The 21,052-nt window shown below is 44.2% G+C and overlaps 3 protein-coding genes across 7 annotated transcripts in view; 1 reads left to right on the forward strand and 2 right to left on the reverse strand.

Annotated features, from left to right (window-relative positions):
- Positions 1-480: 480 nt before the first annotated feature.
- On the forward strand, positions 481-3,182 carry LOC135544506 (nodal homolog 2-A-like). The gene is made up of 3 exons (XM_064972169.1): positions 481-990; positions 1,583-2,373; positions 2,514-3,182. The coding sequence occupies exons 1-3, from the start codon at positions 681-683 to the stop codon at positions 2,664-2,666; spliced, it is 1,254 nt and encodes a 417-aa protein (XP_064828241.1). The 5' UTR covers positions 481-680; the 3' UTR covers positions 2,667-3,182.
- Positions 3,183-3,971: 789 nt separating this feature from the next.
- On the reverse strand, positions 3,972-6,844 carry LOC135544509 (eukaryotic translation initiation factor 4E-binding protein 1-like). Its single transcript, XM_064972175.1, has 2 exons — positions 4,958-6,844; positions 3,972-4,416 (listed from the first exon to the last, which is right to left on the reverse strand). The coding sequence occupies exons 1-2, from the start codon at positions 5,133-5,135 to the stop codon at positions 4,181-4,183; spliced, it is 414 nt and encodes a 137-aa protein (XP_064828247.1). The 5' UTR covers positions 5,136-6,844; the 3' UTR covers positions 3,972-4,180.
- A 92-nt stretch (positions 6,845-6,936) lies between these two features.
- The window catches only part of ank1b (ankyrin 1, erythrocytic b), a 96,911-nt gene continuing 82,795 nt past the window's right edge, over positions 6,937-21,052 (reverse strand). For 2 of the 5 annotated variants that reach the window (XM_064972171.1, XM_064972170.1), the window contains exons 34-39: positions 18,359-18,443; positions 17,285-17,359; positions 15,291-15,422; positions 14,964-15,119; positions 10,744-11,392; positions 9,959-10,518 (exon numbers count right to left, since the gene is read on the reverse strand). In XM_064972171.1, coding sequence (XP_064828243.1) covers positions 10,173-10,518; positions 10,744-11,392; positions 14,964-15,119; positions 15,291-15,422; positions 17,285-17,359; positions 18,359-18,443 — 1,443 coding nt within the window. In that variant the 3' untranslated portion in view covers positions 9,959-10,172. Of the gene's footprint in view, positions 9,244-9,642; positions 9,735-9,915; positions 10,519-10,743; positions 11,393-14,032; positions 14,317-14,963; positions 15,120-15,290; positions 15,423-17,284; positions 17,360-18,358; positions 18,444-21,052 lie in introns of those variants that run through there. The other 3 variants (XM_064972172.1, XM_064972173.1, XM_064972174.1) reach the window with 3 other exon arrangements.

The following is a 21,052-nucleotide window of genomic DNA, read 5'->3' on the forward strand; positions in this document are numbered from 1 at the left end:
TTGATAAGACTGTCTCATTGTCTTGCGAGAAGGCTCATACAATTATTTGTTATCCGTGATGGTATAAAATAAGTTATAATTACTGTGGTCATAAAGAATGATCAAACATTTTAGGCCTATACAATCTGAGCACTGACATTTCATTTTCGTAAAGAGAAGTTGTGTCAGCTTTCTTGATTTCTTACCTAGGTGATAAAGAGATGACTTCCTCTTCTTATGATCCATCTAATAAAAAGGCCATTGGAGTGATTAAATCGTGTGTTGTTCATTCCTCATTCCCATTCATCAAAGCGCAATGTTCAGCTACTAATCTGCTTAACTAATTTTATCGTGGTTCCTTATCAAAGAGATCTCTGATACATAACATTCAGTGCAGTGGTATTCAAGTTAACACCTTGCCTACTCCAAAGAGCCGTTGGTTTCGATTGCCTACACAACGACCTTGGCCTTTGAACTCTCTGTTCTCCCGTGGATCACACATTCACTTCAAAAGCTCGAGGCACGACAGAACTCTTCAAGAAAGACAGGGTTGTTATAAGTGTTCCCACTCCAGCAGACAGCATCTCACCTGAGGTATTCACAACGGGAGAAGGAGCTCTACCATATCTGTCTGTCTCACAACAAGAGCTTCACTGGCTTCAATTTTACAGGAAAATAATACATTAAAATAACTAGGGATTATGGAAGGACTCACTCTGGCTTTCTTCTTGGCGCTTCTGGTGGACTCGATCTGTGTGGTTGGAGCAGAGAATTTCCCAGGGGACCGTGAGGCTTTCTTCCACGGGATTCGTAGGTTTCCCCCGCCAAGCGGAGGTCACAGGCACCCTGTTCGTCATTCGAACAGGTTCCCACTCTACATGATGCAGCTCTACCGGACTCTACTCGAGGGAGACACAGCCAGGACGCCAACTGTTAGCGCCGCCCGGACCAACAACGATGACAACCCCCGCCTTCACGACTCTGACTACGTACTCAGTCTGGTTGCCAAAAGTGAGTATTTTTATTTTACAAAACACTTAGTTTATATCGTGGATTTTTTTCTGTTTACAATTAATTATATTATGTTTTGGAGATGTGTGAAAGCACTTTTACGCAACATAATTGGACACACGAATTCAATGTGAAGTCATATTTGAACTATTATGTTTGCATAATTAAATTTACCCTCAGTAAACATAGTAATTATTTTAGCACTTGGACACCTTATACAATGTTTATTGTGAAGAGCCTTCCATATGCATAATTTCAGCGGGTATTATTTAAAAGTGTGTATACTAGCCCCAGGCTGTCTGTTATAACAGTGTCAGGCGCGGAGCAATACAGTGTGACAGTAACAACATTCTACTTGATCAACTGCTCATCGCATGTCAAAAGAGGACGTGTGAAAGCTGTCTTGTGGCACCCATTTTACTTGCTAGCTGTGGGCAACAATAAAAGGCATGTGACACCATCTGTGATTGTAATGAATGGGACATAGTCTGATAGTCACAGAGGTGAAAGAGAGATGATTGCACACTTTCATAATCCTAGTCTGCCCTCTGCATCATGCATGTCGAACTGATTTTCTATGTTATCTCCCCAGGTTGTCACCAGATCGGTGGGAGGTGGTCTGTCACCTTTGACATGTCCTCCATCTCTGCAAGTGACAAGGTCCAGCGCTCCGAGCTGCGGATCCGCCTGCCTGCATTCTCTGCCTCTAAGCGTGTCACTGTGGACATGTACCACTCCCAGAGATGCTCCTACTCCAGCTCGCCATGCCCAAAGGAGAGCCTCTTCCTGGGCCACCTGAAGGCAGAGCCAAGCTCTCTGACCTCCACATCCAACTGGAGGGTGTTCAACGTCACCGCCCTGCTCCACTACTACTGGCAGCACCAGAGAGGCTCCGCACCTGGCCAGGAAGTGCGCAGGCCAGTGGAGAGAGAGGAGGAGGAGGGACAAGAGAGGGTCCTGCACCCCACAGCCGACCGGGTCATGGTGGTGGTCTTCTCCAAGCACCAGGCAGAGAAACGGGCTCCCACCCTCATCCACACCGCTGAGCACTCCAAGTACGTCACTCTGGACTGGGAGCGAGCTAGAGCTGGGGCCGACCCTGCTGCCAGCGTAGAGGTAGAGGGCGGAAAAGGAACCAGTCGCAGGAAAAGGCATGGGTACCACCAGAGAGCAGGAGTGGCTGGGGTGGCCCCTGGTGTGGCCCCCATGGAGGAGAGGAAGGACCCGTTGTGCAGGAAGGTGGACATGTGGGTGGACTTTGACCAGATTGGCTGGAACGAGTGGATTGTCTACCCCAAGCGCTACAATGCCTACCGCTGTGAGGGCAGCTGCCCTACCCCAGTGGACGAGACCTTCACCCCCACCAACCATGCTTACATGCAGGTAAAACTGCCAACACTACATGATCACTGCTGAAAATAATGCTTGAAACAGAGCCTTTGATTTGTTTCATATTACAATATTGCCTTTTTCCCTTAGTTTATGATTTCACTTGCATTAACATCTCTCTCTTCTCTCTCCAGAGTCTGCTGAAACTTCACCACCCAGACAGGGTCCCATGCCCGTTCTGTGTGCCCACCCGACTGGCCCCTCTCTCCATGCTGTACTACGAGAACAGTGAGGTGGAGACACGGCACTTTGAGGGTATGGTGGTGGAGGAGTGTGGTTGCCACTGATCAGCCTGTGTGCCAACATGGACACTTTCCATCCCAGGTAAACACCACTCTGTCCCAGCTTCTGCTCTCAATGTGCAGGCCTCAGGAAGAAAGTTGAGGTGCAAAGGTGTGGGCTTACTCTGTGAGTGTAGTCTCAAAGCTCAAGGCTTTTCTACAAGGACAGCTGCTGCTTTCAGCCAGTACACTATGGTTATACTGGGCACTGAAGCAGACTGAACACAAGCACTGAAAAAGATCACAAGAATCGTCAAAAAAGGATAAAGAGAATCACTTATAATGTATAAGGACTAATGACAACGCAGACCCCTTAAGTGCTTTAATTCCTCTGTATGACCCAGTGTTGATACAGTATTATTTTAAAATGTAAATATTTCATAAGAGTAATGTATTTTTTTAAAGGACCGAAGTATGTTTGTTTAATAAATCCTCAATTAATTGCAATCTGCTTCTATGGTATATTCTCTCAACACTTAATAGTAGAGAGAACACGGATGAAATAAAAATGGATGACAAAGATATTTTTTAATGTTATTATTCAGCTTCAGTTCCTCTGGAAAAATATGAAGCAGTTTTTCAATCAACACATTAGCCTACACCAGAGATGGGCAACTGGCCCTTTTGTAGGCCTACGAATACTTTTTTAGGAACTAACATAGGTTCTCAACTTACTGTTGAGAGTTAGTTTTTGACCTTTGTGTATTCTATCTAAACTTGTAGTAATCATGGTCGAATTACCGACCAGGGGGCCCCCATTGATCATCAGATATCATATTAAAAACTGTAAACGTTTGTCTCCACCCAATGCAAAATGTGTAGAATTGTAGGAAATTAGCTGTAAAACTGCTAATTTTTCTCTCTGCCCCATGGCAAAAAGTGAAGAATTGCAGCTAACTTGCTTTAGAACTGAAACAAACAAAACAAATGTGGGCGGGGAGGCTGGAAGGGATACAACAAATTCTGCTAGGGCCGAATGTGTGGGTATGCAGACCCGTGAGCCACAGTGTCCCCCCCATGATGAGTCCCCATTTTTGTAGCCACCTCCCCCATAAAAGTTGACCACCCCTGGCCTGCACCAATACTTAACCGCAACACATTCTGAGAATGCCATTGGGGTATACAAAATTCTATTGGAGAACACTAAAACATAATCCAAAGGCTTTATCCTTCAGACAGGACAATGAGTAAATAACATCAAATCAATGGACGAAGGAGTGAGGAAATATTGCATGTTCGTGTTTTCTTTTCCTGAGCAATTTGATTTATGCCTGCAGATAAATAATGCAGCACTAGGAGGCAGTCTCTTCATCGCTTTTATAATGCTGTGTTTATTAAATGAAGGAGACAGCTTAAAACACACAGTAAAACACACGTTCCTTGTTATCCTCAAGGCTGCAATACTCCAGCTGATCCATCAAATGGCTAAATGTCCATTTCAAATTGAGCATCCTTCCCCGCAAAAAAACAAGATGAAAACAGTGCAGGAAAATAGAAAACAGTCATAAAAATTATAGACACTAATATATAACATGTGTATGCATGTGCACACACTCACACACCAGACCTTTACCTGCACTACTGGTGGTGGAATGAGGTTGTTGGGTGGTCTGTTTAGGGTGGGCTGTGTCAGTGGTTGTGTTGTCTGAGGGGGGGCTGGTTACCCCTGGGATGTCAGGGCGACATGGAGTGGTGCGCGCCAGAGGGGCGGTTCGACACTCAAGGAGGAACTTCCTGTCGTAGATGATTCGGGTGCCTGGGTGGGTTTGGTGGAGGTCGATTGGCAGTAAGAGAGATTACAAACAGGGTAGATGAAGGCAAATAAGCACCAGATATTGATAATAATAATGATAAAGAATAAACATGTTAAATTAGGCCTATTATTATTGTTGCGATCATCCCTATATGAGCTATGTTTCAATGTCCAACAAGTGAGTTAATTATTGGCATGATGTGTAGGGTGTTTGCTTTTCACGACAGCAACCTGGGTTCGCTACACTGGTGTCAAAAGTAGGATGGCGTCTTTGTGGCCATTAGACCGCTGAGTAGTCGAAGCATGGGACATGCCTTCCCATTATGAGCCAAACTGGTTGAATCAACATTGTTTCCGCTTCATTTCAACAAGTGAGTAAACCCTATTGACGCAATGCATAGGGTATTTGTCTTTCACGCCATTGATCACGGTTCACTTCCCTGTCCCGCCATTTGCTACATTGTTACGACGATGATGACTATTATTCAAATAATATATTATTGTATTTACTATAAGGCTATTATTATGATTGAGTTTCACATACCTCCAGGGGTCATACTGAAGAGTGTCCCTCCTGGTGTTGTAGAATAATCTTGAGGCACGAGGGCCACATCGTTGATGACAGGGCGGGTGGTCGGGATAGCCTGACTAGTCGTTTGACTCCCAGTACCCCCGAATACATCCTTTAAACTACGAATACAAACCAAACAGCTGTAAACCATGCCCTTCGAACAAGACCAAACGTATAGCAGATGACAGACAGCGAGCAAATTTCACATCTAAAGGTCAGTTTTTCTCCTCATTCCATCTTTTCGGATCACCTTGCCCTCCACGTGCCTCCAATACTACTACAAAATAATTTAGTGTAAGTGCTCCTCAAAACAACGTTGAAAGTACCTCAGAAAAAACTGGACGTCATCCTGCATAAACCAAATAAGGGAGAGTTCACAGGGAGTTGTAGTTTTAGCCTAAATAACTTAATGTAAACTGAATGATAGAATTATGATTGTTAAAAAATATATAAGGTTTTAAATATTCCTGTGAGAGTACATGGATAGCCGTCATACGTAGGCCTAAGTCTTTGAAACAAAGGATAAGAACCACTCTGCCCGATAACTTTCGCACCAATGTACTTACCTTTATACACATACATATAGATTTACAATTTACATTTACAAACGTACATCAATTTACATTTGATTCTCAAACACATCAAAATGTGTAAGAGAACACATCAGGTATGTTCACATCTTTCTCTATTCATTTCTGTAAATGGTTGGAGCTGGTGTACAGAGTAGATGACCTATACATATCTTCATGTCAGAATAAAATCTGATTGAAACAAAGGCTTGAATACATATTCACGTTTGTTTTTCCTCTCTCCATGACAATAAAAAAAGAAAAGAAAACAATTTGAAATACCTACAAAGCCTCTACATTCCCCACGATGTGGCCATTTACCTATACTATAGTCTAGTTAATATGCTTAAATAACATCCATAACAACTCTATAAGGGTGCATAGCATTCTAATTAAATATATTTTGTCATATATTTATACATATATTTTCATAAAAACATTTTCTGTGCATGTGTGCAGTTGCATTCCTTAGTATAGAGTAATATCATATTGCGTTAATATTGTCACATTTCCATTCTAAAGGATTATAGGTGATCTCTATTCTTTGCAACAGTAATTTTAAAATACTCTTTCAAATACATGATCATTTCCATGTCCTCATGTTGTGTCCCTAGTTTTAAAACCATGTCCATCTCCCCTCGTCAACCTTCTGAACACCACAAGCACACACACACACACATACACACTGGTGGAGTCTACAGTTCTCACAGTGCAAAGGCTTGTGGACCGGCTCAACTTTAATTTTGATCTTGCCAACCTCTAAACCCACATACACAGATCCCCTTCAGCTGAGATTAATCAAACATGCTGTACGTCCATTTTAAATATCTTTCAGGACTATGGTCTCTATATCTCATCCATATCAGGTATCAGTGTCTTGTTCTTGTGGAAAACCTGATTGATAGATTGATTTACTTATCAATTGCTGATTGAGAGTCTCACTTTTCTTCATCATTAGCCTATTCAGACCCAAAGCAACAACATAAGTCAATCAGCTACACTGCTGTTTTAAGATAAATTAGGTGACCTGGAGAGGTGAGGCTTAAAGACCACAGACCTTTCACCTAGGGAATCCACCAACATACAAACTAAAGGCTACCCTTTTATAATTACACCTCACCTGTTACCAATGACCCCTCCACCACATTCTCTCTCACACACACACACACACACACACACACACACACACACACACACACACACACACACACACACACACACACACACACACACACACACACACTGATTCCGCAGCACTCATGTTGACACCCATGGTTCTCTTTCTACAGAGGGCTCTGAACTCAAAAACAGGGCAAAACTTGGATCCTGCTAGAACTGAAACCTGAGTGGAATAAGAGTGAATGATAAGTGATATGTGATATATGTGGCATAACAGATGAGGTTTTAATGTGCACTGATTGACAGGGAATACGTGTCGGTGACGTGTTACTAGTCTATTCACTAAATCATTCATAGTCACATTCACTCCAACCACACTACATACATATATAGTAAATAAATGCTACCATGAGAGATCCATTCCTAAGATTCAATGTATGAAGTTAGCATATCCTGGGTAATATCTGCTACGTTAAGTGCTGGACCAAATCCTTTTCCGAAACCTTTACTATTTTGCCCCCCAGCTGCTGCTGCGCTAATCCAGTTATCTAGTCTGTGATACCTCTTTGTAACACCAGGTGGCAGTGTCACCATGCTAATACAACAACATGAAGGTCAGAGGAACAGAGGAGATACCATTACGAAATGTCAATCGTGAATGCATTGAACGGATCACATTTGTGAGGGGAAAACTGTTTGCATACCGTCTTGGATTGTACCTTTTGTATACATGCATGCTTCTGATTTGTCTGCACCAATTTCAGAGAGAGAAATGCTTTAAATGCTACCATAATGTGCAGATACAGAACATCCACCCTCCCACTGTATACACACACACACACATATATATATATAGACATATATATTATATATACATATATATATGTGTATATATATATATATATATATACACACACATATATACATATATATATATCCCTTCTTGTCTGATATTATTGCTGTGGCAGACACCAAAGTACATAATCTGAGTCCGACCAGGCTTCTCATAACAACTAGGGCACAATAAATGAATTACTGTATGTGCGTGTGCATGTGTGTGTGTGTGTGTGTGTGTGTGTGTGTGTGTGTGTGTGTGTGTATGCATTTATGAGGTGTGTGTGTGTCTATAAGTTCACAGTACAGGGTACATGGGCTCAGGGGTCAGTGTTAAATTGGGCGATCACAGTGCTATCTGTCAGTCTGTCCTTACTTGCTTAGCTATGCTAGTCTCTAGCATTCCATCTAAACCTTCACATTTACCTCCATCTCTTTCCCATGAATATCCACACTGATCATTAATCCCTTGTCTGCTTCACCCCCTCAAATCAAAAGCACAATTGAATGTGAACCACAAAAGGGCGATGTCGTGAGGTGCTATAGCCACAGCAAACAGAGAGAATATGAGAGAGAGCGGTGGATGAAGCTGTTATGGTAGAGATTTAAGTTGGAGCTACAGGAGTTGATGGAGAGGAGTGTGGTGTCAACATGGCAGAGGGGGGGGGGGGGTAGGAGGGGAAGGGGACCCCATGCTACCGTAAATCTGGGATGTGTTGGGCATTAATGTTAGAATACACTGGCTGCCACGCAATGCTATCAAGCGACAAACTTTTTTTTTGTTCCCATCTGGAAAAACATTCCCATTGTCTGAATAAAGCACACCCTCCTAAAACAGGGGGAGGAAGCTAGTCCCTATCAAAGCCAGACAAAGTGGAACTGGGGTGAACAGAGCTAAAGGAACACGAGAAGCGCGTTCACAAAGGAAAGACGTCACACACAGACAGACGCTCCCGAGTAGGGGAGCACAGTGGGTTTCTCATTCCCACATTGAGCACACCGTGACATCACAGGAGCACTGACCAACCAGGACACGGCTCATTGCCAAGCCAGAAGCGAGAGAACACATGCGGTAGAAATACACACACATACACACACAGACACACATCCACAGAGCATAGTGCATATATCACATAGAATAACAAGGAAATAGGGTCCAAGTGAAAGAAGCATTGGTAAGCTCAGCATTGGATTGACTGTATCATAGCAATCTGAAGACGGAAAAAATATTAGCTATTTTGGCAGTAGTGTTACCAGACTCAACTTGCTAACACCAACCAATCCTTTTGGGCGGGGGGTGGGGTGGGGGGTCCTTAAACTCGTCCCTGACCCAGTCAGTCCTGGGTCGGCCCCATAACTTGTACCAATTGAGTTTGTAGATAATGACAGTTCAAAGGTCAATGGTCATGCACCAGCAGTCAATCATGCAATTACAGTTGACAGGAAGCACTTTTTTGTTGCTTTTTTTCTGGTTGGATTTTATGACGTTTTTATAGAAAAAAATCATGCCCTACTCTAGTTAAGTATCTTTGTTTTATGTTACAAAACTACAAGTAGACCTCCTTCTCGTTTCTTCTTGTTGTGGCGATCCAGGGTCATTCTGCAGATGATGTTGTGTTTGTATTTGTTGTTTGCTGATCTTAGTCCTTCTTTCAGTCTTCTCTAGTCTCCTCCCTGTTGTCCTCTGTCACCTGGCGTTTTGTTTGTGGAGGATGGTTTGGCAGTGGATGTCCGGTTCTACGGTACAGAGAAAAAACTGATTTCAGTAAAAAGGGAATTATTTTCAACTATTACAATCTCATCACATTTCAAGACGAAGAAGAAACAATATATGAAACCATTTTCCCCCCAGTTGATCAAATAAAAAATGAACAACACTTAAAGATAACCAGAGATGTATTCCCATTCAAAAGGGATGAAATGTAATGTACGCCATCCATGCTCTGATGAGAGCTGACAAACAAAGAGTCTTTCATCTTTCACTTTTATAACATTATTGCAAGGGGAGAAGTGTGCAGGGGTTTGTCGTTTACAATAGCCAGTTTAACTTCAACCTTCTCTGGTTCTGAGGGGTCTGATAGATACTTCTAAAAGCATCTATCCAAGCACTGCAATATGTGCTTATGTGTCCCATACCTTGAGGACTGGGTATGTGTGTTTCAGTGTTTTACTCTCCGCAGACTGTTGCGCTTCACTGACTGAGCACCCTTCCTCACATCCACCCCCACCTACAGTACAGCAGGGAGGGAGGGAGCAGGGAAGGAGAAAATACACAGAGGAGTTAACACTGATCTGCGCAACGTGCATTTGTGAGCGCGTGTGTTTGCATGTGTGCTTCCGTGCATCTATTTGTGAGTGTGTGAGTCTACATTAGGGGAGAAATAGTTGTGCAAAAGAGGACAAACTAACCTCCCTAGTGACAACGTTTCCATGTTCGTCCACCAACTGCTCCTCAGCCAGGAACTCAACAGCATAGTCCTCTTTATCGGCATCAATCTGTGTCAAAACATCAGGATAAAACACATAAAATAACCACATGACATTAGTACACAGGTTTACAAACCACACAACACAACTTTGCCCCATTAAGCTAATTTCAGATAATGACGTGACATAACGTCAACATTTGGGTTTTGATGGTTGGAATTTTTATGATTGAAACCAAATTAAAATATTGTCCTAGCTATCGCAGGCATGGACAGGAAGTCCCTCCTCCAGGCACAGGAAGCGGCGGTGGTCGGTAGGCATGACAACCTGGAGCCCTGCCTCTTGGTGAGAAGCCCAACACCTTGTCGAAGGGCTGTGTCCCAAACAGGTGCCTGCACAGCACCTCCGAATGCCCCCATGTCACACACCGGTGTCAGCAGAGCCTCTTGGGGTACACGAGACCTTGGTGACATCATCAGCGTCTCCACACTCTGCCGGGGCAGCCTGGGCGCCTGCGACCCTGCCCAGCCGCGCAGGGAGTCCTTGTTGGGGAGGTACGGCTGGAAAGCACCGCCCCCAACCACCCTGAGAGAAAGGCGAGAGGGAGACAGGGACAAAGAGACAAAGAAGAAAGAGGTGCAGACAGACAGAGCGACAGAGACACGAGTAGGAAAGAGAACAAGACAGACAGATAAAAGACACAAAAAGAGAATGCCACAATGGATTGAGTTTGAGTATGGATTCTGTACACACATACAGAGAATAAGGTCTGTCTGGCGAGACCAGTCTGAACCCCTGACCGAGTCTTACCTGTTGTCTCCATTGTGCTCCATTGCTCGGCTCAGTCCTGACATCTCACACAGCTGGGCATAAACCTGCTGCCCTGCAACAACAGAAAGCCCTTCCTCTGAACTCTGTCTTAGTCCTCCTCCTCCCCTTGCTCCTCCTCCAGTCACACTGCTGCCCACCACTGATGCTGCTACCTCCACCCTCCTGCCCTCCGACCTCTGACCTCCCAGCTGGCCATTCAGGTTGACCTTTGGCACGGCGCCGCTGGCCCTCACCCTGTCCCTGTCCGCCAGCTCCTGCCGCGCCTCCTCCTCTACTTCCCCTTCCTCCTCCTCCTCTTCCTCCTCCTCCAGCTCCATGATGGAGCCACTGGCCCCACTGCTGGGGCGCCTCAGGCTGCAGGGCAGGGACAGGGTGGCCCCCTCTGAGTCGTCAGCCCGACTGCTGCCATCTAGGGACGAGTCCTCCACTGTGACCAGGGAGGGGCTGACCCCCGAGGGCCACACCTGCACGTCTGACATCTCCATCAGGGTGTCTTCTTCGGTGGTGGCGATGGGGGCACACTCCAGGCTGGAGACCTCCTGCCAGTAGGGCTCAGCTCCCAGCGGAGAGGGCAGACTGTACTGCATGGAGGCTGGGGAGAGCAGCTCTTCCTGCACAAGTCCGTAACCTGGGAAGGAAGTGAGATAAAAGAGAGAGGGAGACTAACACCACGCAGGTGCAGAGGTGGGGGAGTTAGGGGAGAGTTAGACAGGGATGTGGGTGTAGTGGGACTGTTTCTCTGCAGGAAACAGAGCGGCTCTATCCAGTGTCAAAATATGCTGGGAAAGAGAAAGTGACTGGATTTGTTTTCACTATTCCAGTTCCAAGGAGGCACACACACTCACTGGCACCTTCTTGGAATCGGTAGTAGTGAAAACACCTAGTCACTCTCCCAGGGTTTAGTTTTGCATTGTCTGACTTTCCATGAAAAACACTGATTTTGATGACCACTGATCTATTGGTGATCCATCAGTGGTTCTTTTGGAGAGAATGTGTGGAAAGGAAGCAGTTTTACATTCCCCTAAAAGCAGCATGTGTTATGTTAGGGAATAGGGGGTTGGAAATGGAGTCTTGTCCATTGTCTGTGGGAAAGGGGTAGTGTTAGAAGGTTGAAAATGTCATCCAAGATAGGAAGAGAGTGGGGTGTTTGGTGTCTGTTGGGTTGGCACGATAATCAATACTACCAATTTACCATGATAAACGTGTTCAACGATACCTACGATATTGAATTTCATTATGTCCATGTTATCGCAATATAATTTTCAACTGCTCTAAATTGGCTGTTGGCAACAACATTTAGATAAAAAACCCATCCACTTTCCTCAAAAAGGATTTATTGTCTGATAAAGTGTCCTGTCCTTTTTATTTATTTTACCAGGCAAGTCAGTTAAGAACAAATTCTTATTTTCAATGATGGCCTAGGAACAGTGGGTTAACTGCCTGTTCAGGGGCAGAACGACAGATTTGTACCTTGTCAGCTCGGGGGTTTGAACTTGCAACCTTGCGGTTACAAGACCAACGCTCTAACCACTAGGCTACCCTGCCGCCCTGTCTATGTCTATTATCGTGATAAAAACGGATTATCGTGATACTATTATCATTGAGATATCAGGATAGAAATCCCATTATCGTTCCAAACCAGATCACAAGTGAGAGGGGTCAGGAGGCTGCCAATTCTGCTGAGAAAATTGGTAGTTGCTTGCACTTGCATTCAACTCAAACATATGCACAAGCACACACACACGCACACATTACATACTCAAAACAGGACACACAAATTCAACACGCACACACACACACACACACACACACACACACACACACACACACACACACACACACACACACACACACACACACACACACACACACACAATTATTACTACCAAAAACAGGTTTATGTTGTGAAATTGGATGCCTGCATATCTGCTTGTAAGTTCCTGACTGTCTGTCTGTCTACCTGTCTGTCCGTCTATCTCCCATCATCATGCGTGTCTTTCTCTGTTATGTCTATCTTTAAGGTAGACTAAGCGATATGGCATAGGCTCAGCTTCTCGGCTGTGTTGGTCCCCTGGCTCCCACGCTGTAACAGAGTGAAGCGAAGCGTGCACATGCGCAGATACCGTGTGTGACTGTGTGAGAGCCAAGCCTTGCATCTCACTCATCTCACTATCTGCGGTGCTGCTCGTGGCAATGTCAGTTCACTGAGTCTAGCTTTAAAGTGCCTTCCACTGTCTCACCTTTGTATATCTCTCTTTTGAGAGCCTGTCTGTGTTGTAGGTGGTAATAAGGTGAAGAAGGAACTCAAGTGTTCACGGACAATGGAATATTGAATGAAGTGTGGCTTCATTTCTTTCAGTGTTTATGCCTACGGACAATAGTATAACTGTAAAAGTGTGTCAGTCTGTGTGTGTGTGTGTGTGTTTCTGGGATGGTATAGAGATGGTACGGTATAGAGATGGTACAGTATAGAGACGGTAGAGGTGAGGATAACGAGGGGTAGAGATGCACTTTGAATGAGGTGGATGATGGAGAAGTGAGTCTGAATGATGATGGTTTATCTTGGTTAGTCCTTAATGTACCTCCCAATTTAAAGACACTTACGCTGCAAAACACATAGTGAAGCACAGCAAATCTACATAGAATGTACATCTGCAAACACACACACACACACACACACACACACACACACACACACACACACACACACACACACACACACACACACACACACACACACACACTATCCACTTATGTACAACACACACGCAAACAAACTGAGACACATGAAAACACACCCACAGTTCACAGGGTCACTGTACATGGGAACACACACACCCCCAGACTCACACACTCCACCACACCACAGAACACACCAGCGAGCACATAACATTCTAACAATGTATCGGTAACATTATGACAACGTTGTCTTAAGGACAAAGCTGTCATGTTCCAGCTACATTATTTTGAGAACATTATGTGCTGTGCAGTCAACCATGGGTTTCACCCTAGCATACAACCAACACCATAGAGTTAACAGAAAACGACTGAGATTGAAGGTGTTAATACTGCATTTAAAACAAGTTTGACAAAACAGAGAAACAAGAGAAAGTAAAATACACATAGAGAAATAGTCATAGAGAAAGCATGCCATGCAAATACACAGTTCTTATACCAAAACAGCAAACCCTTATTTGGACAGCAATGCCTTTATTTTGATACCCTTCCACCCCACCCGCCATCAACACTGACCCTCCCAAACCTAGAGAAAGACACTTTCCCTGATACGAGCCACAGAGAGGTACAGCGAGGCAGGCAGCATGCACATGCATTGACACAGAGCTACTTCGAGAGAGGAGGTGAGGCTCCCGCTGGACTGAACACGGGAACGCGGGAAAATAAGATGACAGGAGAGAGGAGAGGCCCAGGAGGTCAACATGAGGTCGATATGAGGTCAGAGGTCGAAGAGGAAGAGCTGTGAGGAGGAAGGCGGCTGGGCAGCAGAGATGACATGTCACAGACACAGAGAGAAAGAGCGAGAGGGGGATAGATCTAGGAGAGACAGAGGGGAGTAACAAAGGAACAAGGTATGGAGGCTCAGAGCACACAAACTGTGTACTAGTGCCACTTAGGAGGGGAGTGTTCATCCCAGACACACACACACACACACACACACACACACACACACACACACACACACACACACACACACACCAGGCTTAAACCCAAACACAGTTAAGATGTATATTTTAGCCTATCCTCATTAACTCAATGTATAGGACTTTGCAAATTCAAAAAACATCTGTCTTCAAGTATAATGTCATGTGAGACCATTATGTCCAGGTCTAAAGCATGAGGTGCCAGAACAGTAAAACTGAAACGATGTCTGTCGCAAAATGCAGTAAGGAAATGCTTACATGCTGACATATCACTGGGTTATGATGGAAATGGCATCATTTCTCAGACCCTAATCAAAATCCCTTGAGAATCATCCGCAGCAAGTAATGGTCTTTTCATTGATCTTGTTTTAACCCCTGACATTACTAGGGGCAATTGTGGTATATACATACTATTGATTTCATTGATTGGTGGGATAAAACAACAAAAATGTCCCCCCCATTTCTAAAACCAAACTTGCACCCCTGTGTGTATGTGTGTGTGTGTATGTGTATGCACACCTCTCTGTATGTGTCTCTTACCATTGATAACACTGGGGGAGAGGAGGGTGGAGTCGTGGTCAACCAGTCTGCAGGCCCCCTCCTCTGAGGCCCCGGCCCCTGCCTGTGGCTGGCCCTCCACGGAACTCACAATGTCTGAACGGTCAATGTTCTTCAAAGCTACATATATACTCTCCACTGACAGAGGGAAAGAGGAAGGAGGAGAGAGAGAGGGGTCGGAAAATAAGTTAAGGAATGAAGATGTGGGGGACCGTAGTAACACAGACAGACAGGCAGACAGACAGGCAGACAGACAGGCAGACAGACAGGCAGACAGACAGGCAGACAGACAGGCAGGCAGACACTCACTCTTGGCCCTCTTGCCCTCCCGGCCAACCCACAGATTGAGCAGGGCTGAACTCTGGTCCAGGAGGGAGTTAGGATTCTCCACCCTGATTCTGTTAATGTCATCCACACCAAAATGCAGCTCCCGTGCCAACTCTGAGAGAGAAGAAAATGTATTCAATATATCATATTCGTAACTAAGTTTATCTTACCACATATAGTAGACTATGCATACAGTGGGTCAAAAAAGTATTTAGTCAGCCACCAATTGTGCAAGTTCTCCCACTTAAAAAGAACAGAGAGGCCTGAAATATTTCATCATAGGTACACTTCAACCATGACAGACAAATTTAGAAAAAAAATCCAGAAAATCACATTGTAGGATTTTTAATGAATTTATTTTCAAATTATGGTGGAAAATAAGTTTTTGGTCAATAACAAAAGTTTCTCAATACTTTGTTATATAGCCTTTGTTGGCAATGACAGAGGTCAAACGTTTTCTGTAAGTCTTCACAAGGTTTTCACACACTGTTGCTGGCATTTTGGCCCATTCCTCCATGCAGATTTCCTCTAGAGCAGTGATGTTTTGGGGCTGTTGCTGGGCAACACGGACTTTCAACTCCTTCCAAAGATTTTCTATAGGGTTGCGATCTGGAGACTGGCTAGGCCACTCCAGGACCTTAAAATGATTCTTACGAAGCCACTCCTTTGTTGCCTGGGCGGTGTGTTTGGGATCATTGTCATGATGAAAGACCAAGCCACGTTTCATCTTCAATGCCCTTGCTGATGGAAGGGGGTTTTCACTCAAAATCTCACGATACATGGCCCCATTCATTCTTTCCTTTACACGGATCAGTCGTCCTGGTCCCTTTGCAGAAAAACAGCCCCAAAGCATGATGTTTCCACCCCCATGCTTCACAGTAGGTATGGTGTTCTTTCGATGCAACTCAGCATTCTTTGTCCCCCAAACACGACGAGTTGAGTTTTTACCAAGAAGTTCTATTTTGGTTTCATCTGACCATATGACATTCTCCCAATCTTCTTCTGGATCATCCAAATGCTCTCTAGCAAACTTCAGATGGGCTTGGACATGTACTGGCTTAAGCAGGGGGACACGTCTGGCACTGCAGGATTTGAGTCCCTGGCGGCGTAGTGTTTTACTGATGGTAGGCTTTGTTAATTTGGTCCCAGCTCTCTGCAGGTCATTCACTAGGTCCCCCTGTGTGGTTCTGGGATTTTTGCTCACTGTTCTTGTGATCATTTTGACCCCACGGGGTGAGATCTTGCGTGGAGCCCCAGATCGAGGGAGATTATCAGTGGTCTTGTATGTCTTCCATTTCCTAATAATTGCTCCCACAGTTGATTTCTTCAAACCAAGCTGCTTACCTATTGCAGATTCAGTCTTCCCAGCCTGGTGCAGGTCTACAATTATGTTTCTGGTGTCCTTTGACAGCTCTTTGGTCTTGGCCATAGTGGAGTTTGGAGTGTGACTGTTTGAGGTTGTGGACAAGTGTCGTTTATACTGATAACAAGTTCAAACAGGTGCCATTAATACAGGTAACAAGTGGAGGACAGAGGAGCCTCTTAAAGAGGAAGTTACAGGTCTGTGAGAGCCAGAAATCTTGCTTGTTTGTAGGTGACCAAATACTTATTTTCCACCATAATTTGAAAATAAATTCATTAAAAATCCTACAATGTGATTTTCTGGATTTTTTTCTAATTTTGTCTGTCATATTTGAAGTGTACCTATGATGAAAATTACAGGCCTCTCTCATCTTTTTAAGTGGGAGAACTTGCACAATTGGTGGCTGACTAAATACTCTTTTGCCCCACTGTACATTACTACATTTGAGTAATTTAGCCGAGGCTTTTTTCCAAAGCAACTCACAGTAGTGAGTGGATACATTTTCATATTTTTTCATAATGGTCCCCCGTGGGAATCAAACCCTCAACCCTGGCATTGGCATGCTCTACCAACTGAGCCACATGGGAGTAAAAGCCCTGAAAGGAGCACTGACCTGCCCAGCTCAATCCCAGCTGTTCGGATATTAGGGAGATCTTGAGCTCGGTCCTCTCCATGACATTCACTGTAGCTGAGGAAAAAAAGATAACTTCAGAACTTTAAATCTACTTTAAATGTAGGACTCAATCACAACTACACGACTGAGCACTGTGTAAGGGTTAAATGTAGGACTCAATCACAACTACACGACTGAGCACTGTGTAAGGGTTAAATGTAGGACTCAATCACAACTACACGACTGAGCACTGTGTAAAGGGTGCAACCAGTACGGCACAAAAAAGGTCTCATTTTTACAGATTTGTTCAAATTACTCAATACAGGACATTATCCAACATATCAAACCCACTAAAATCTGTTGCTATTAAAAGAGATAATAGCAAACTTACCTTGACAAAAAGCACTGGTCTGTTGAAGGGAATATGTATTACCCACAGAGTATTGTGTTTTTGCACATACAATCCTTATGTGTTAGCAGACTATAGGCAGGGTAGGTTAGAGGTAGGTAGAGAAGAAATTCATTCAGACACCAGTCCCTTCTGTTAGAACAACATAACCATAGAGAACTGAGGTGCAAGGTAGCATCGCCGTGCTCAGATAGAAAAGGCCCAGCTCTCATCTTCACCATGTAACCAATGAGCACTCCTTCCCATCTTGGCTCATCTACCATGGGCCAATCAGAGGGCTCCTCTGTCTGGCTCCACTGCAAGGACCTGCCCATTCCCAGCGCTAAGCTAAATGCTAAATATCCGCCATGCTAACAGGACTCGCAGTGGAGCAACCAGCACCAGCGCCATGCAAACCGTAACAGTACTAATGTTACCAGGACTCTGGAAGGGATTTAGTCCATAGAGCTGTCTGGAAGTGTAGGTATTAGCTAATCTTTGGCACATAACCAATATGGCGCCATCATCGCACTGCTGTGTATTATGGGGCTCAGTAGAGCACTGTGTTGCATCCAAGGCACATGCGTAATAGATTGGGAAGCAGGGGAGTAGGGGTGAAACATTCAAGCCTTGTCTCCTTCTGTATATTAGGGAGAGGGCTTCTGAAAAGGCATGACAAGACTTACCCAGACCGGGCTCATTCAGCGCGTTGTAGCGCTCCCTCAGGGCCAACGGGGTCAGAGTTCGCCTCCGTTCCTCACTCCCAACAACCTGGACCACACACAATGGACACAGTAACAAAAAAACACATCACTGACTAGATATGGGCACTGCTATCTATGAAACATACTGAACAAAAATATGAAATATGAATGCAACATGCAGTGTTGGTCCCATGTTTCATGAGCTGAAATAAAAGATCCAAGAAAATTTCCATACGCACAAAAAGCTTATTTATCAGAAATGTTGTGCTGAAACTTGTTTACATCCCTGGTATTGAGCATTTCTCATTTGACAAGATAATCCAACTGACAGGTGTGGCATACCAAGAAGCTGATTAAACAGCATGATCATTACACAGGTGCACCTTGTGCTGGGGACAATAAAAGGCCACTCTAAAAGGTGTAGTTTTGTCACACAATGCCACAGATGTCTCAAGTTTTGAGAGAGCATGCAATTGGCATGTTGACTGCAGGAATGTACACCAGAGCGGTTGCCAGAGAATTGAATGTTCCTTTCTCTACCATAAGCCGCGTCCAATGTCGTTTTAGAGAATTTGGCAGCACGTCCAACCAGCCTCACAACCGCAGATCACATGTAACCACACCAGCCCTGGACTGCCACAATCCATCTTCACCTGCGGGATGTCTAAGACCAGCCATCCGGACAGTTGAGGAAACTGTGGGTTTGCACAGCCAAAGAATTTCTGCACAAACTGTCAGGAACCTTCTCAGGGAAGATCATCTGCATGCTCGTTGTCCTCACCAGGGTCTTGACCTGTCTGTAGTCTGGCTTCATACCCCATGTTGGCCGTGGGGTTATGGTGTGGGCAGGTATAAGCTACGGACAACGAACACAATTGCATTTTTTCCCAGATGGCAATTTGAATTCAGAGATACCATGACAAGATCCTGAGGTCCATTGTCGTCCCATTCATTCGCCACCTCATGTTTCCGCATGATAATGCACGGCCCCATGTCGCAAGGATCTGTACACAATTCCTGGAAGCTGAAAATGTCCCAGTTCATCCATGGCCTGCATACTCCCCAGACATGTCACCCATTGAGCATGTTTGGGACGCTCTGGATCAACGTGTAAGACAGCGTGTTCCAGTTCCCGCCAATATCCAGCAACTTCGCGTAGCCATTGAAGAAAAGTGGGACAACATTCCACAGGCCACAATCACAGCCTGATCAACTCTATGCGAAGGAGTGTTGTGTTGTGCTGCATGAGGCAAATGTTGGTCACACCAGATACTGAGTGGTTTTCTGATCCACGCCCCTACCTTTTTGTTTAAAGGAATTATGACCAACAGATGCACATCTGTATCCCCAGTCATGTGAAATCCATAAATTAGGGCCTTGTTAATTTATTTCAATTAACTGATTTCCTTATGCAAACTATAACTCAGTTAAATCTTAGAAATTGTTGCATGTTGCATTTTTATTTTTGTTCAGTGTACATGCATTTCTCCCAAGGTTGTCTAAGGAAATGTTTGCATGTGGTTTCTTGTGCTGCTTTTGTGACTATTACATTGTACTGTCTTAGTGGAAACAAAACAGTATTTGAGATCAATTATTTTGCTTGAATTAGCAATGGGACATAAAAATATTCAGTTCATCTTTGCTTTTGAACCGCCAATCAATAGTCTGACTAGTCTCTTTTTAGATACGGTATCTTTTACAGTCTGTATTTAATGTTGGTCTTTTTTAAGCATTCAAAGTTCAACTGATCATGCATCAGCTGAGAAGGATGCAGACAGAGCTTCCCAGGAGATATTGCAACACCCTTTGTCGACTGAGAACCAATCAATCAACAGCAACATTAAAGCATAAAAACACCCCATTCATAATTTCCATAAAATGAATGACTTTACACTCTTAGAAAAAGGGGTATGGTCAGGGTATATTGCATTGGTCCTAGTGGTACAAAAATATAAAATACCTTCAGAGGTACACATATGATTTCAAGTGGTATTGTTTGGTACCTTTTAGGCTACATGTGCAGATCATCTAGTATAATGGTACAATTTTGTACCCAATATTCTGAATATAAAAGCTACAAAAACCAAATATTATCATATTTTCCTGCATGCTTTTTGGAGGTAGATTTTATGCTACACAGAGATAAATAACATATATTTTTCTAAACAAATCCAATCTGTTAGCAGTCAGACTTATTGCACCCATTACTGAGATGGTTGTTCCGGTTTAGGTCAGTGGTTCTCCAACCTCTCCTTGAGGACCCCCAGACGTTTCACAATGTTGTTTTAGCCCTGAACTAGTTCACCTGATTCACCTAGTCAAGGGCTTGATGATTAGTTGACAAGTTGAACCAGGTGTTCTGAAATAGATCACATACATGAACCGGCTGGGGGTCACAGAGGAGAGGATTGAGAACCACTGGTTTATGTCGTCTCATTTTGTAATTTTTCTGTACCTTGGTAGTCCTACCCATACAAAACAACCAGGACCAACCTTGCTTAGCTTCAGAGGCAAAACAGCAGTGGGATGCAGGGTGCTATGTTTCTGGAATGAATGTGCCAAAACGAGCAACTGTAAAAAAAGGCTGCGAAAGCAAAGGCCGGGCTAACATAACCAAACAAAATTGCAGGAAAGAGGGACATGTTCCATTTAATTGCGTCCATTTGCAATTTGCTC

This window comes from Oncorhynchus masou, chromosome 8, assembly GCF_036934945.1.
Source record: "Oncorhynchus masou masou isolate Uvic2021 chromosome 8, UVic_Omas_1.1, whole genome shotgun sequence".
Lineage (NCBI taxonomy): Eukaryota > Metazoa > Chordata > Actinopteri > Salmoniformes > Salmonidae > Oncorhynchus > Oncorhynchus masou.

Excerpts from the sequence above, each read along its gene's own strand:
- LOC135544506 (XM_064972169.1), top strand. The coding sequence starts at position 681 with ATGGAAGGACTCACTCTGGCTTTCTTCTTGGCGCTTCTGGTGGACTCG. Across the intron at positions 991-1,582 it reads ACTCAGTCTGGTTGCCAAAA|GTTGTCACCAGATCGGTGGG; the intron begins GTGAGTATTTTT and ends TTATCTCCCCAG. Across the intron at positions 2,374-2,513 it reads CCAACCATGCTTACATGCAG|AGTCTGCTGAAACTTCACCA; the intron begins GTAAAACTGCCA and ends TTCTCTCTCCAG.
- LOC135544509 (XM_064972175.1), bottom strand. The coding sequence starts at position 5,135 with ATGGTTTACAGCTGTTTGGTTTGTATTCGTAGTTTAAAGGATGTATTC. Across the intron at positions 4,417-4,957 it reads CTTCAGTATGACCCCTGGAG|GCACCCGAATCATCTACGAC; the intron begins GTATGTGAAACT and ends AAACCCACCCAG.